At 33.1% G+C, this 13,869-nt stretch overlaps 1 protein-coding gene across 4 annotated transcripts in view; it reads right to left on the bottom strand.

The window, feature by feature from the left end:
• The window catches only part of ATR (ATR serine/threonine kinase), a 135,826-nt gene that overhangs the window by 71,847 nt on the left and 50,110 nt on the right, over positions 1–13,869 (bottom strand). For all 4 annotated transcript variants that reach the window (XR_896111.2, XM_011364451.2, XM_011364452.2 and 1 more), the window contains 2 exons: positions 9,541–9,634; positions 9,162–9,287 (listed from right to left, as the gene is read on the bottom strand). Coding sequence is in view for 3 of the 4 variants with exons in the window: in XM_011364451.2 (XP_011362753.1) it covers positions 9,162–9,287; positions 9,541–9,634 (220 nt within the window). In the remaining variant the exon portion in view is untranslated. The remainder of the gene's footprint in view (positions 1–9,161; positions 9,288–9,540; positions 9,635–13,869) is intronic.

Genomic DNA, 13,869 nt, shown 5'->3' with positions numbered 1-13,869 from the left:
GAAAAAGTTGAAAACCCCATCTCACTTAATTGTGGGAAATAAATCTAAAAGCAACAAACAAACAGAGACTTATGGACATGAACAGTAGACTAGTGATTACCAGAACATGGGGGGAGAGGGGAGGTAAATGGGATAAAAGGGGTCAAATATGTGGTGACAGAAAAAAATCTAACTATAGGCCGTGAAGACACAAATGCAATATATATTTGACTTTTCAATTGTACACTTGAAACTTATTAGATTTTGTTAATCATTGTCACCATAATAAACTTTTTTTAATGGAAAAAAAAAAAAAAAGGATACCTTAGGAGAAATCAACAGCAGATGAGATAAGTAGAGGATCGAATAAGTGATTTAGAAGATAAGGTAGCCGAAAACACCCAAACAAAACAGCAAAAAGGAAAAAGAATCCAAAAAAATAAGAATAGTTTAAGGACATCAAGCGTAACAATATTTGCATCATAGGGATACCAGAAGGAAAAGAGACCAAGGGACTGAAAACCTATTTCAAGCAATAATGATGGAAAACTTCCCTAACCTGGTGAAGAAAAGACATACAAGCTCAGGAAGTGCAGAGTTACAAACAAGAGGAACCCAACGAGGCCCATACTAAGACATCATAACTGAAATACCAAAGGTAAAGACAAAGAGAGAATCTTAGAAGAAGCAAGAGAAAAGCAGTCAGTTACCTGCATGGGAGCACCTATAAGACTGTTAGCTGATTTCTCAACAGAAACTTCACAGGCTAGAAGGAACTGGCATGAAATATTCAAAGTGATGAAAAAGCAAGGACCTACAACCAAGATTACTCTACCCAGCAAGGCTATCATTCAGAACTGAAGAAAAGAGAAAAGAAAGCTTTTCCCAGGTAAGGAAAAGCTAAAGGAGTTCATCACCACCAAGTCAGTATTACAGGGAATGTTAGAGGGACTTTTTTTAAGTAGATGAAGAAAAAATTATCAGAAATATATAAAATAAAATGGCAATAACTACATATCTATTAACAATTAGTTTAAATATAAATGGATTAAATGCTCCAATCAAAAGATAGGTAGCTGAATGGATTAGAAAACAAGACTTTTACATATGCTGCCTCTAAGAGATTTACTTCAGATCAAAAGAAACACAGACTAAAAAGAAAGAGATGGAAAAAGGTGTTTCATGAAAATGAAAACAAACAAAATAAAAACTGGGGTAGCAATACTTACACCAAACAAAACAGACTTTAAAACGAGAGACAAAGAAAGTCTCAGTTATCCCACTTCTGGGAATTTAGCCAAAGAAACCCAAAACACTACTTCAAAGGGATATGTGAATTTTTGTTTATTGCAGCATTTTTTACAATAGCCAAGATATGAAGGCAAAATGGGTGTCCATCAATAGATGACCTGATAAAGAGGTCGTATGTATATACGAGGGAATATTACTCAGCCATAAAAAAAGAATGAGATCTTGCCATCTGCAACAATGTGGATGGACCTAGAGGGTACTGTGCTGAGTGGATAAGTCAGACAGGGAAAGACAAATGCCATATGATTTCACTTACATGTGAAATTTAAAAAACAAAATAAACAAATATGCAAAAGAGAAACATACTGATAGATACAGACAACATTCTGAGGGTTGCCAGGTAGGCGTAGGGTTGAAAGGGAGGGTAACAAAGGGTAAGCAGAGCATAGTCATTAACATTGTTGTAAGTTAACATGGAAAGAGATAATTACTAGACTTAGTGGAGTGATCACAGTAGTGTATAAAGATGTCAAATCAATATAATGTATACCTCAAACTAATAAACCAATATAAGATTATATTCCAACTATACTTAAATTAAAAATAGAAATAAATTCTGACGATCCAAAAAAAAAACCCTGTGATACAAATTAGAGTAATATATTTCAAAAGAAAAATGAAAACATTTTATCTCATCCAGAATCTTCAATATTCAATCACTTAAATAATGTAAGTTAATTCAGACATAAACATCTAAAAAAGAACTAGTTATCAATGAGTAGCAAAACTAATATAAAAATATTAGAGATTTATTCACTTGCTAAAATTAGAAAACAATAAAGAAAGAGCTTTTTTGTTGGCAAAGATAATGCAGTTCATAGTTAAGGCAATACAAATTATAAAACACTAAAAAAAAGGTAATTCAATTCAATTAAAGGAATGTAATTTAAGCACTTATCTCCTACTTCACAACTAGGTTAGATAAACTAGGTTTTTTCACCAAAAAATGTTGAATTCCAAAAGATTTTTAAAATGAGTGTATGTTCAATGCATTCATTTACAAGGTCTTTTTAACATATGGATCCAATTCTATTATTGTCCTAAAAAGTTGTCAAAACAAATCCATGTGTGCTCCAATTACTTGAAATGTTATTTTTATCACATCCTAAATGCCTATATACACTTGGATCTATTTCTGCACATCCAATTCTTTCCCACTTGTCTGTGTTTATTGATACTCCAGAATTACACTTGTAATTATGGAGGCTACAGAGTATATTAATGTCTGGAAGGGCTACTGAAGTCTTATAGTTGCTTTTTAATTTTTTTTAGTTTTCCTAGCTATTTTTCATGTTTATTTTTCCATATGAACATTAGTATGAACTTTTCTAATTAAAAAAACAACTCGCCATTTCTTTAGGATGGAGTTAAATTTATAAATTAACCTAGAGAGAATTAAAATCTTTATAATATCGAGTCAGCCCATCCAATAAATTACAGGCTGCTTTCTACTTATCTATTACATTTTTGTGCCTTTCAAGAGTGTTTCAAAGTTTTCCTCTTATTGATTTATACATTTTTTATTATACATACTTCCAAATATATGCTCTCTCTCCATTACTATTGTAAATTGGATTTTCCGACAAGTCTTCTACCTGGTTATTGCTTTTTATATGATTATTGATTTTTGTATCCTCCTACCTTACAAGTTTGTTGTCTGACTTAGTTTTACTGATAATTCTCTACAGTTTTCCAAGTATATTAGTATATCATCTGCAAACAGATAGTTTTACATCTTTTGCAATCCTTATGTCTCTGATTGCTTTCTCATTTAAATTTATTGGCCGATACTTCTAACTGAATGTTAAATTGTACTAGAGTTAATGAGCAAGCTTGATTTTAGTGGGAACACACATTTCTCAACTAAGTATGTGTATGTGTATATGTACATTTATAATATATTAGTAATGTCCATCAATTCCTACTTCCTTGAGTGTTATCTGAAATGAATGTTAGTTTGTCAAAAGATGTTCCAGCATTTACAGAATAATAGCATGATGCTTCTTCTTAGAGCTATTAACATAATTATACTAATCGCCAAATATGAACCATTCTTGCAATCTTGGGATTACAATTGTTCTTTGTATATTATTTTCTTAATGTGAAATTGAATTGTTTGATAATATTTCATTTAAACTTTATGCTTTGATATGTGTCACTAATAATGACCTTTAATTTTATTTTATGCTATCTTTATGGTGTTTAGTGGATACTGCTATATATTGCTCCTTAAAAGTAACTGGAACTTTTCCTTCATTTTCTATGCTTTAGAACAATTTAAACAGCATTGAAACTACCTAGTTTTTGAAGATTTGGTAAAAACTCCTCTGTGAAACCATTGGGCCTGGTGCTTTTCTCTACTGGTAGTTCTTTTGTAATATTCTCTATTTCTGTACAGAAAGTAGTCTTTTAAGCTTTATGTTTCTACAGGAGTCAATTTTGATAAACTATATTTTCCAGGGAAAATATCCAGGTTTACAAATTTATTTGCAGAAAAAGGTACAAAGCAGTTGTGATTGTAAAAAATATTTGTTTCTGTTTTGTCATTTCCTATTTGCATATTTGTACTTTCTGCTTTTTTGCTTTTTTAGGTTAGAGATTTATCTAGTTTGGTAGTTTTCTTCAAAGAACCAGAATTTTTATTTCTTAATTTTGTTCTTTTTCTGTTTTCTACATCATTAATTTCTGCTTTTAGTTTTTATTTCTTCCTGTGTTGTCTTTTCTTAAATAAATAGCTTTACTGAAATATAACTCACATACTATAAGTTCACTTCTTTAAAGTATACAAATCAATGGTGCGTAGTATATTTGCAAGGTTTACTTTATTTACAAGTGCAACCATTACTTCTATTTAATCCCAAAATATTTTTATCACCCCAAAGAGAAACTGTACCCATTAGCAGTTTCCCCCTCTTTTCCTCCAACCTCCCAACCCTAGGCAATCATTAATCTATCTTCTGTCTCTATGGATTTGCTCATTTAGGAGCATAAACATTCATATGTATCTTCTTTGGAATTCTGTATCTTCTATTGTCTCTATGAATTATAGCTTTTAGAATTATAAACTGCCCCTTAGGTCATATTTAATGCTTTTGGTCTCAATTCTATTTTGTCTAGTGGCAGAATGAGAACTCCTGCTTATTATTTCAACTTGTTATAAATTTGCTCGTCCCTTTGTTTTTAGCCTTTCGACATCACTTTTTTTAGATGTGTATATAAAGTGGTTTCTTGGTAAGTCAATCTGTAAATTTTTTTTAGTCTTTCACATTTCTTAATATGATCGATATGTCTGGCCTCAATTCTGTCAAATTTTTAAAATTATAATACTGTTTTATATTATAATTACTGTTTTTCCCCCTATAGTCTGTTTCATTTGACTTAAAAATTTCTTTTGGCATAAAAGAAAGTTTGTTCTCTTGTTCTAGAGGTATCCTTTATACTAGTATCTTTTATAATGTCTCCAGTCCCTTTTTTCTTAACATTCTATAACTTGTTTGCCAGTTTTAAATGATATATTTTGAATCTCAGTTATTGCCCATGCAAGAACTACTAGCTTATTTTATTTATAGCTTATTCTGTCTCTACTTCCCCCATTTAAAAACTTGTTTCTAATTTATTAGAATATATACCATTTTACATACCATTCTGCTTTAGTCTCAGATCTACAGTTAAATATGTAAATAGTAACCATCAGTCCTTTTGCCAAATCTACCTAGTCACCTCTTGATTGAATGAAGCCATTCTCTAGTCTATCTCTTAAGAAGGACTCACTTGGAAGAGAGTATTTCTTCAATTCTTCTATGTTTAAAACTGTTTCTTATGTGTGATACTCAAAGGACAGCTTGACTCATTCTTAATCATACTTCATGCCCTTGACATATTTGAAAATGCTGCTCTCCTGTAGGCCTACTATGTATACTGCCATTGAGAATTCTGATACTAATGTACTTTCTTTGACCTCTGAAGTGATTTTTTAAAAAGTATTTTTGCCTGTAGATACTGGAGATTTATTTTTTAAGACTAAGGTATGTCTCAGAGTTGACTATCCCTCAGGTCACTTTTCACAGGTACACACTCCTAAAGTATCTTTTCTTCCAGAAAGTTTTCTTGGATTATAGTTTTAAATATTAATTTTGTTCTATCATTTTTTTCTTCAGATATTCTAATTATTTGTATGTGAAATCTTTGCCAATCTTCCATTTCAACCACTTTTTCTTTGATCCTTTTCACTCTTCTATCTCATTTTTGTTCTCGATTATTTTTCTTTCTTCAATGCTCCTTACTAAAATTTTACTCAAATATAATCTCCATAGCTCTTATAATTTAATCTCCATGTCTTCAATTTTTCCCTGAGTTCAATCACTTCTTGTTTCATATCTCCTTGTTTTTTAATCTATTTATCTTGCTTTTTTAACTTTCTCATTTAATTTTTTCCATATTTACAAATGGTTGCTTGAAATATCTAATTCAGATTGTAGTGCTAAGTCTAGTTTTCTTTTGCTTTATGGTTGGTTTTGGAGGAGGAATTATCATCAACAAAAGATCTGATTTTCATTTTTTTTGTCCTCCAATAAACTATATGTGTTTAGAACATACATTTTTTCTGCTTATATTGTAGAGCCTCCATAATAACTATATGCAGTAACAGTAAGAATTTAGTAGTAACTTGCAAGATTCCTATTTCATAAGTACCCTCTTCTGTCAGCATAACAAAGTACAGTTTTTTTTCCCCCCCTAAGTATCATTTTTGGGGAAGAGGTACCAAGGAAAAGATTTGGTACATCTTTGATTTTAGACATTTCTTTTTATTTCTGCAGGACCCTTGAAATTCTCCCTCTTACTTTTTTTTCTGTTTACAAGTAAGTCTCCAAAGAGTTTCCCCTCCCCATTCTTTTACTTCTCCCCAGATATAATGACTTTCAGAGACTGCAATCTTAGGATCTGCTCACTTTCAAATATGTTCCCTATAGCCAGTGCTCTGATGTACCATGTCCTGGACCTATTTTCAGTATTGATGCATTTAGAATGAGACCATCTCTTTCTGTTGGTGAATTTATCTTTGCTTCATCATCCTTAGTTCCTCCACTCTACTTTCTTCTTTTTCAGTCTCCTCGGAATCTAAATGATCTTAACACAAGCTTGTAACATGAACTTTCAGAGACAGCTCTGCTGGTTACCTGTATGTAATTTAAAGTTCATAGTATTCTCAGTCTCGTAGCTATGTTGAAAGTATGAGTTGTATGTGGTTTTATTTCTCTCCTTGTTGCTCTTTACGATGTTTTGGAGGACATGTACAGACTCAGATTTAGGCATCCACCATTATCTAGGAAAATGTGGAGATCTCTAGCAGCTTTATTTACAATGGGCTCATTCTCGGATTTGTACTCATTAGCAAATATATCTTTTTATTAGAATTCTGCATTGTCATCAAAGTTTACTTTGGCCTCATTACAAATAAATCCTTCTGGAGTTCATCATAGAGATTCACTTCAACCTGAGTAGTATTAATTTTCAGAAACAGATTATAGGTTCCCTTAGTTTGATCTACAGCTTGATTTTTTTTTTTTTTTGACATAGAAGTCAAAATTTTCTGCTGTCCACGGAGCTTAGCTATCTTTTATTTCTTCAGAAATGTACATTTCTACTTAAAAGGAAGGAGCAGAAGTTGCCATTTCTTTAATCCTCCAGGGTCTACACATCAGTATAAGATATTTGCAGCCATTCCATCAAAATAGGTAAATATCTAATGCTACAGCAGCCATCATAATTGTCATACCATCTTTTAGAATTTGCTTTGTTGCTACATTATACCCTAGTATTTGTTTAGCCAGTTCTACAACAACACTAAGTCTATTTTTAAATAAACACCTCCTTTCAACACACTCCTAAAGTCTCTTTTCTTCTGCCTGTGGCTAAGATCTGAACCTTTAAAAGAATGTCTTTGTACTTGTTTTCTCATAGACTCTCACAGCATCCTCTACAAAGGCTCTTCTATCTTTAATATCTCACGTCAGTTTCATGTTCTGGCATTGCTGTGGGTTGGACACAATACAACAGCTACTATCCACATGTGTCTATTTAAGTTAAGCAAATTAAATAAAATTAAAAATTCGGGTCCTCAATCATACATTTCAAGTACTCAAGATAGCCATATGTGGCTGGTGGCTACTGGACACTGTAGATGTAGACATTTCCACCCAAACAGAAAATTCTTTCCACCCAAACAGAAAATTCTTTCAGATAGCGCTGTTCTAGAACTTAACTGAACTGTCTTCAACTTTGATGTTACTTTCTTGTCATAGTTGGAAAAGAACCCATTTCCATCTCTCTTTTTTCCTAGGTGTTTTGCCCCAGTACCTGCAGAGGTATAGGCGGGAAAACATGTGTCTCTGGATTCTTTCCCTTCTTTTCTTATCTCCCCTGACTCCTCCAAGCTCTCCTTATCTTTAGTTTTCTTCTTACCAACTTAAAGTAAATTTATCCATTTATAAATTGATGCTAAATTAAATTAACCCTCACTTTGAAAATATATCTTATAACAGTCTATGGCCATTATATCTTATTGAGATCATTTAATCTGACCTTTAAGACTTCTATAACTACATTTACCTTCTTACTCTGCCTGGTTAATCTATTAGCATTGGTGCTTTACATTAAATGAAGGCTTCCCGGGTAATTCTCAGATGTGATTTATCTTTTATAACATAGGTGGCAAAAGTGTGGCAGCTATGGCTCTTCCCTCTTAAGAGGATAAGAAATTTCCTTGAGCTCTGAGATTTAGTCATTTACATCTAGGAAGTGATGATCAATATGAAGTTTCGTTATGTTAGACCATGACCATGTCAGCTGCTTAGAAATAACCTAAACTCGAAAACCTCTATGCCAGGAGAGATCCTTTACTATTCATACATCCTTAAACTAAAAAGCTAAAAGCCCTTTAAGTTATGGGACCCAGGTAGAGGTTTGGAGCAAGGGGTAAGCACAGCGTAGTTTCAGTGTAATGCAGGGCAGAGAATGAGGCTATAACATTGGTAATGGAGATCCACAGTTAAGATACTATAAATCTTATCCTGTACTTCAGGAAATTAAAGGCTCTTCACATGTGGTAGGACTATCTTCTCCACACTGGCTGCTCCCAACATTGGTTATACGCACTCAATGACCCAGAACCATATATTTGTTATCATCATTATATCTTTTGTCCTAAGTAAATGCTTCCTTCTATCATGAAAATAAACATAATACTACCTCATAAGTGTCTTGGATTCTCACATCTTAACATATGGGTTCTTGATACGCAAAAGTAAGTACCTCAGTTAAATTTTTTCCACTTTAAAGATTTATAGTGATCTGGTATTTTAAATACCAGTTCTCACCATCATAAAGGTTAGGGATAATCTACATTGAAATGACAAGGAAAAAAAATAAAGTTCACTGGCCCTAAGGAAAAGTAAACTTAAAATTTTAGTTTCATCAAAACCAATAAAGTTAAGTCAGTCAAAATGTAAAATAGCAAAATTACTCAAATTTTATATGACAGATATCCACAGGAAATTTTATGAGAAGACTCAAATAAACTGCTGCTGCATAGACACATCTTTCCTCAGGAAGATACAGGAACCTAAAATATAATCCTTCAAAGACAACAACAAAAAACTGCATATCACTGATATTCAGCCTCAAAGGGCATGTGATGATTACTGAATCTAAATCAGATCTGATAATCTGATAATCTAGGTAAAATAAAAATCACTTCTTTCATTGAACTTAGTGAATCTCAAGCAAATGTGCCAATCTGTCATCTTCTGTCATTTTTTCTTTAAACTTCCAAGTCTTCTTTCCTATAGCTTTTTAATTATATCTTAGTATACCTGATTTTTATACAAGGTTTCCTTCAAGCTTGTAAGAGCATGAATACGAACATCTACATTTTCATGCTGAATTGCTTTCATGGATAGCTGAAGAGTTGTCTGAAGATCGGTACTCTCAGAGGTTTCCTATACAAAGAGCACAGAGAGATATACTTTGTCAATTAATCATTTCAGGAAACGTTTTGGAAGGTCTGGAGTTCCTCGGTTATCATTAAAGTAGTTAAAATATACCCCTATTAAAAGCTGTTATAAAAAATAATTTCCATCTCTTTGTATAGCATGTCATTTTTAGTAATTCTCAGGAAACGGAAATTCATTCTACGATCTTTAAATGATTTTATATCAGTGACCTCCTAAATCATAAATAAAAATTAAATACCTTTCTGTATTCCTGTAGAACTGCTTTTATCTTCTTTAATTCTGGATGATCAGGCAAAAAATATATTTCATGAAGAAAATCTTGTACAGCATACCTAATAGTTAGTTAAAAGAAAGAGAATTATTTGTAAAGAGTAGGAACGCTAAAAATATAGGAAGCAGAGGTTGAAACTAAGGCTAACTAATTCACATTTAAAAATGCTAGTTGATTACTGGCATGCAAAGTATTCTTCCTAACCATGTCTAGGATGCTCAGCTAATTAACAGTGGCAAACAATTGAACCTAAGAAAATCACCCTGTGGCAGTCTGTTACATTGGTGGCTGTGAATATTCTTTTTGATATACATACCTATGTATATCACTTACTCTTCAATTTAGGCTAGGTGTGTGACCTGCTTTAACAAACAGAATATGGCAGAAGAGATGCTTTGCCACTTTGGGGCCTAAATGTTAAAAAGTGGCAGTTTCTGGGTTTGTGCTCATGAGAATCCTGAGTCACAACGTAAGAAGTCTGGCCACCAACAGGAACAGGTGACGTGCATAGGCTACATTGAAAGAGAGGCTCTGAGACTATGGAAAAACACCAAAGAACGTTACCAACACCAGCCAAAAAATCAACTAGCTAAACCCAGCCCAGATTGCAAAATTATTAATAAAATGCTTATTGTTTTAAAACTATGTTTTGGAATGTTTTGTAAGACAGCAATCGATCGCCAATCTAACCCCAAAACACAAATTCTCATAAAAAATTTTAGAGAAAAATATTCAAATAATTCCTAGCGATGTAGAAATTTTTAATTTGCTTAAAATATAACATTCTAATCTTTTTGGGTCCAAATAAAGTATATCTAAATTCTAGTCTTCATTAACTCATGTAACAAACATGCACTAAGAAACCACTATGTGCTATTTTGTGCTAAACTGAGAACGTAACAATGAAGAAAGCTGAAATCCTTCACTCAGGGAGCTTAAGGTCTTCTATCTAGCACTGAGTGAAAGAGAATTTTTTAATGATGTGAAAAAGGTAGAGAAATGACTCATATAATGAACAGCGAAAATATCCTATGTGTATGACAGTCTAAAAAAGTACTTAGAAGTGACCAAGATCAGTGATTACACTGTTCTTTCTATCAGGTACAAATCACCAAAAATAAACTTTTAATTGAAAAAAAACAAAAAGCAAAAAAAAAAACATTAGCCTTTTCTTCTGTACTTTCTCCTTGCCTGGGCACTGTAAATAATTAATGGGAATAGCAATAGCATATGAGTAAGTAAATAAATAAGTAGTACTTAAATCCTAACTTCAGAAATAAACAAACTGTGATATAAACAGTAAATGCAAAACTAAGATTTTTAAATGTACAGCAAGACATTCCTGAGTGAAAAATAGAAATGGAAAGGAATAACCTATGTTCTTGCAATAGCAATCTGGATTGGTTACAGGCTGGTGTCTATTTTGGAAAATCTTGGGAAAGAATTTTAATAAATAAAAGCTGGCCAAATTTTGGAAAGCCCTGAATGCCAAGATAAGCAATTTGGAATTTCTCAGTTAGGAAATTGACAACCACAGAATGTCTCTGTATGATGGAATGATACAGATAAAGAAACACATTTAAATATGAACAATAAGAAGAAATGTAATAAAAGCTTAAAGGAAGGGAGACTGGTTTGAAGGTTAATCTAATGGATAAATGTTTCAACTAAGGTAAGCTATAGAAAGCAGGTGAATATCTCTCCTAATTTTTCTCATGCTATTCAACTATCTGCTTTTAACTGTGAGAAGAAAGGTACATTTAGCCTCAACCTTTCTTTCAAAACTGATGAATTGAAAGGAAACATGGAGGAGTGAGAGACATCCCAAGATTTCTCCCCTTGAAACAACAATAAGCTGAACATCTAAAACTCAACAAAAAACACCCAAACTGCACACCAGCACGTCTGAGCGTGGGATCAGCGCATAAGAGCTACCACAGATCGGAACTCTGGGTGCCAGGTGGTGGACTGGAAGAAATAAAGAAACTGCCTCCCGCAGCTGCAGGAGCTCCTTACAGGTGGAGGGGAAGGGGTGGAGGAGCAGCGACTTCCCTGATCACCCTGCCTGGAAGTGCCAGGACTTTTCTACATAGCCGGCGCAAGGCTGTCATCAGGGCACAAAGCAGAGAAGCTGAGCAGGATAGCAGAGAAACAACTGCAACTGACATCACAGAAATACAAAGGATCATGCAAGAATACTAAGAAAAAGTATATAACACAAAATATAGTAACCTAGAAAAAATGGACCAGTACTTAGAAAACTACAACCTTCCTAAACTGAATCAAGATCTGGAAAATTTAAATAGACTGATCAGTAGTATGGAAATTGAAACAATCATCAAAAACCCACCAAAAATAAAAGTCCAGGACCAGGTGGCTTCCTCAGTGAATTCTACCAAACATTCAAAGAAGATTTAATACCTACTCTCCTCAAAATCTTCCAGAAAATCGAAGAGGAGGCAATACTTCCAAACTCATTCTCTGAAGCCAATATTACTCTGATACCAAAACCTGGTAAAGATAATACAAAAAAAGAAAACTAAAGACTAATATCTCTCATGAACACAGGTGCAAAAATCCTAAATAAGACACTAGTGAACCGAATACAGCAACATATTAAAAAGATTATACACCACGATCAAGTGGGCTTCATCCCAGGGGCACAGGGATGGTTCGACACATGCAAATTGATTAATGTGATGCACCATGTAAACAAATTAAAAAATAAGAATCATATGATTATATCAACAGATGCAGAAAAAGCCTTCGACAAGATACAGCATCCATTTATGATCAAAACACTTAATAAAATTGGTATAGAAGGAAAGTACCTTAATGTAATAAAGGTCATTTATGACAAACCATCATCCAACATTATACTTAATGGTAAAAAACTAAATACTTTCCCTCTAAGATCAGGAACAAGGCAAAGCTGTCCAATATCGCCACTGTTATTCAATATAACATTGGAGGTCCTAGCAAGGGCAATCAGGCAAGAGAGATATAAAAGACATCCAAATAGGAAATGAAGAAGTCAAACTTTCACTATTTGTGGATAACATGATTCTCTATATAGAAAACCCTAAAGACTTCACAAGAACACTATTTTAACAATAAGCAAATATAGTAAAGTCTCTGGATTTAAAATCAACATTCAAAAATCCACACCTTTCTTATATTCTAATAAGGAAGTGTCAGGGAAAAAAAGTGGAAAAAAATAATTCCTTTTCCAATTGCAACAAAAAGAATAAAATACCTAGGAATAAATTTAATAAAACATGTGAAAGACCTATATAATGAAAACTACAAGATCCTATTAAAAGAAATCAAAGAAGACACAAAGAAATGGAAAAGATATTCCTCGTTCTTGGACTGGAAGAATCAACATAGTTCAAATGACCTTATTATCTAAAGCATTATACAGATTTAATGCAATCCCCATCAAAATCCCATCAGCACTTTTTAAAGAAATAGAACACAAAATCATCAGATTTGTATGGAAGCACAAAAGATCCGAATTACCAAAGCCATCCTGAGAAAAAAGAACACAGCTGGAGGATTCACTCTGCCCAACTTCAAATTATATTACAAAGTGACAGTAATCAAAATGGCAAGGTATTGGCAGAAATATAGACACTTGGACCAGTGGAACAGAATCGAGAGTCCAACAGTAAACCCATATTTATATGGGCAAATAATTTTCAACAAAAAAGCCAGAAACATACACTGGAGAAAGGAATGCCTCTTCAATAAATGGTGCTGGGAAAACTGGAAAGCCACCTGTAAAAGAATGAAACTAGACTGTTGTCTATCACCAAACACCAAAATTAACTCAAACTGAATTAAGGACTTGAATATAAGACCCGAGACAATAAAATGCATGGAAAATACATAGGAACGAAACTCAAGGACCTTAGACTTCAAAAGGATTTTATGAATTTGACCTCAAAAGCAAGGGAAATAAAAGCTAAAATAAATGAATGGGACTATATCAAACTAAAAAGCTTCTGCTCAGTAAAAGAAACATCAACAAGGTAAAGAGACACCCATCTGAATGGGAAAATATATTTGCAAGCAACGCCTCTGATAAAGGCCTAAATCCAAAATATACAAAGAACTCATACAACCCAATAAAAATATAAAAAACAAATGATCCTATCAAATAATGGGCAGAGGACCTGAACAGACACTTCTCCCTAGAGGACATACAAATGGCCAACAAACATATGAAAAGATGCTCAACATCGCTAGCTATTAGGGAAATGCAAATCAAAACCACAATGAGATACCATCTCA

This window comes from Pteropus vampyrus, unplaced genomic scaffold (genome assembly GCF_000151845.1).
Source record: "Pteropus vampyrus isolate Shadow unplaced genomic scaffold, Pvam_2.0 Scaffold97, whole genome shotgun sequence".
In the NCBI taxonomy this organism is placed as follows: Eukaryota; Metazoa; Chordata; class Mammalia; order Chiroptera; family Pteropodidae; genus Pteropus; species Pteropus vampyrus.
This window is presented reverse-complemented; position numbering and strand designations above follow the sequence as displayed.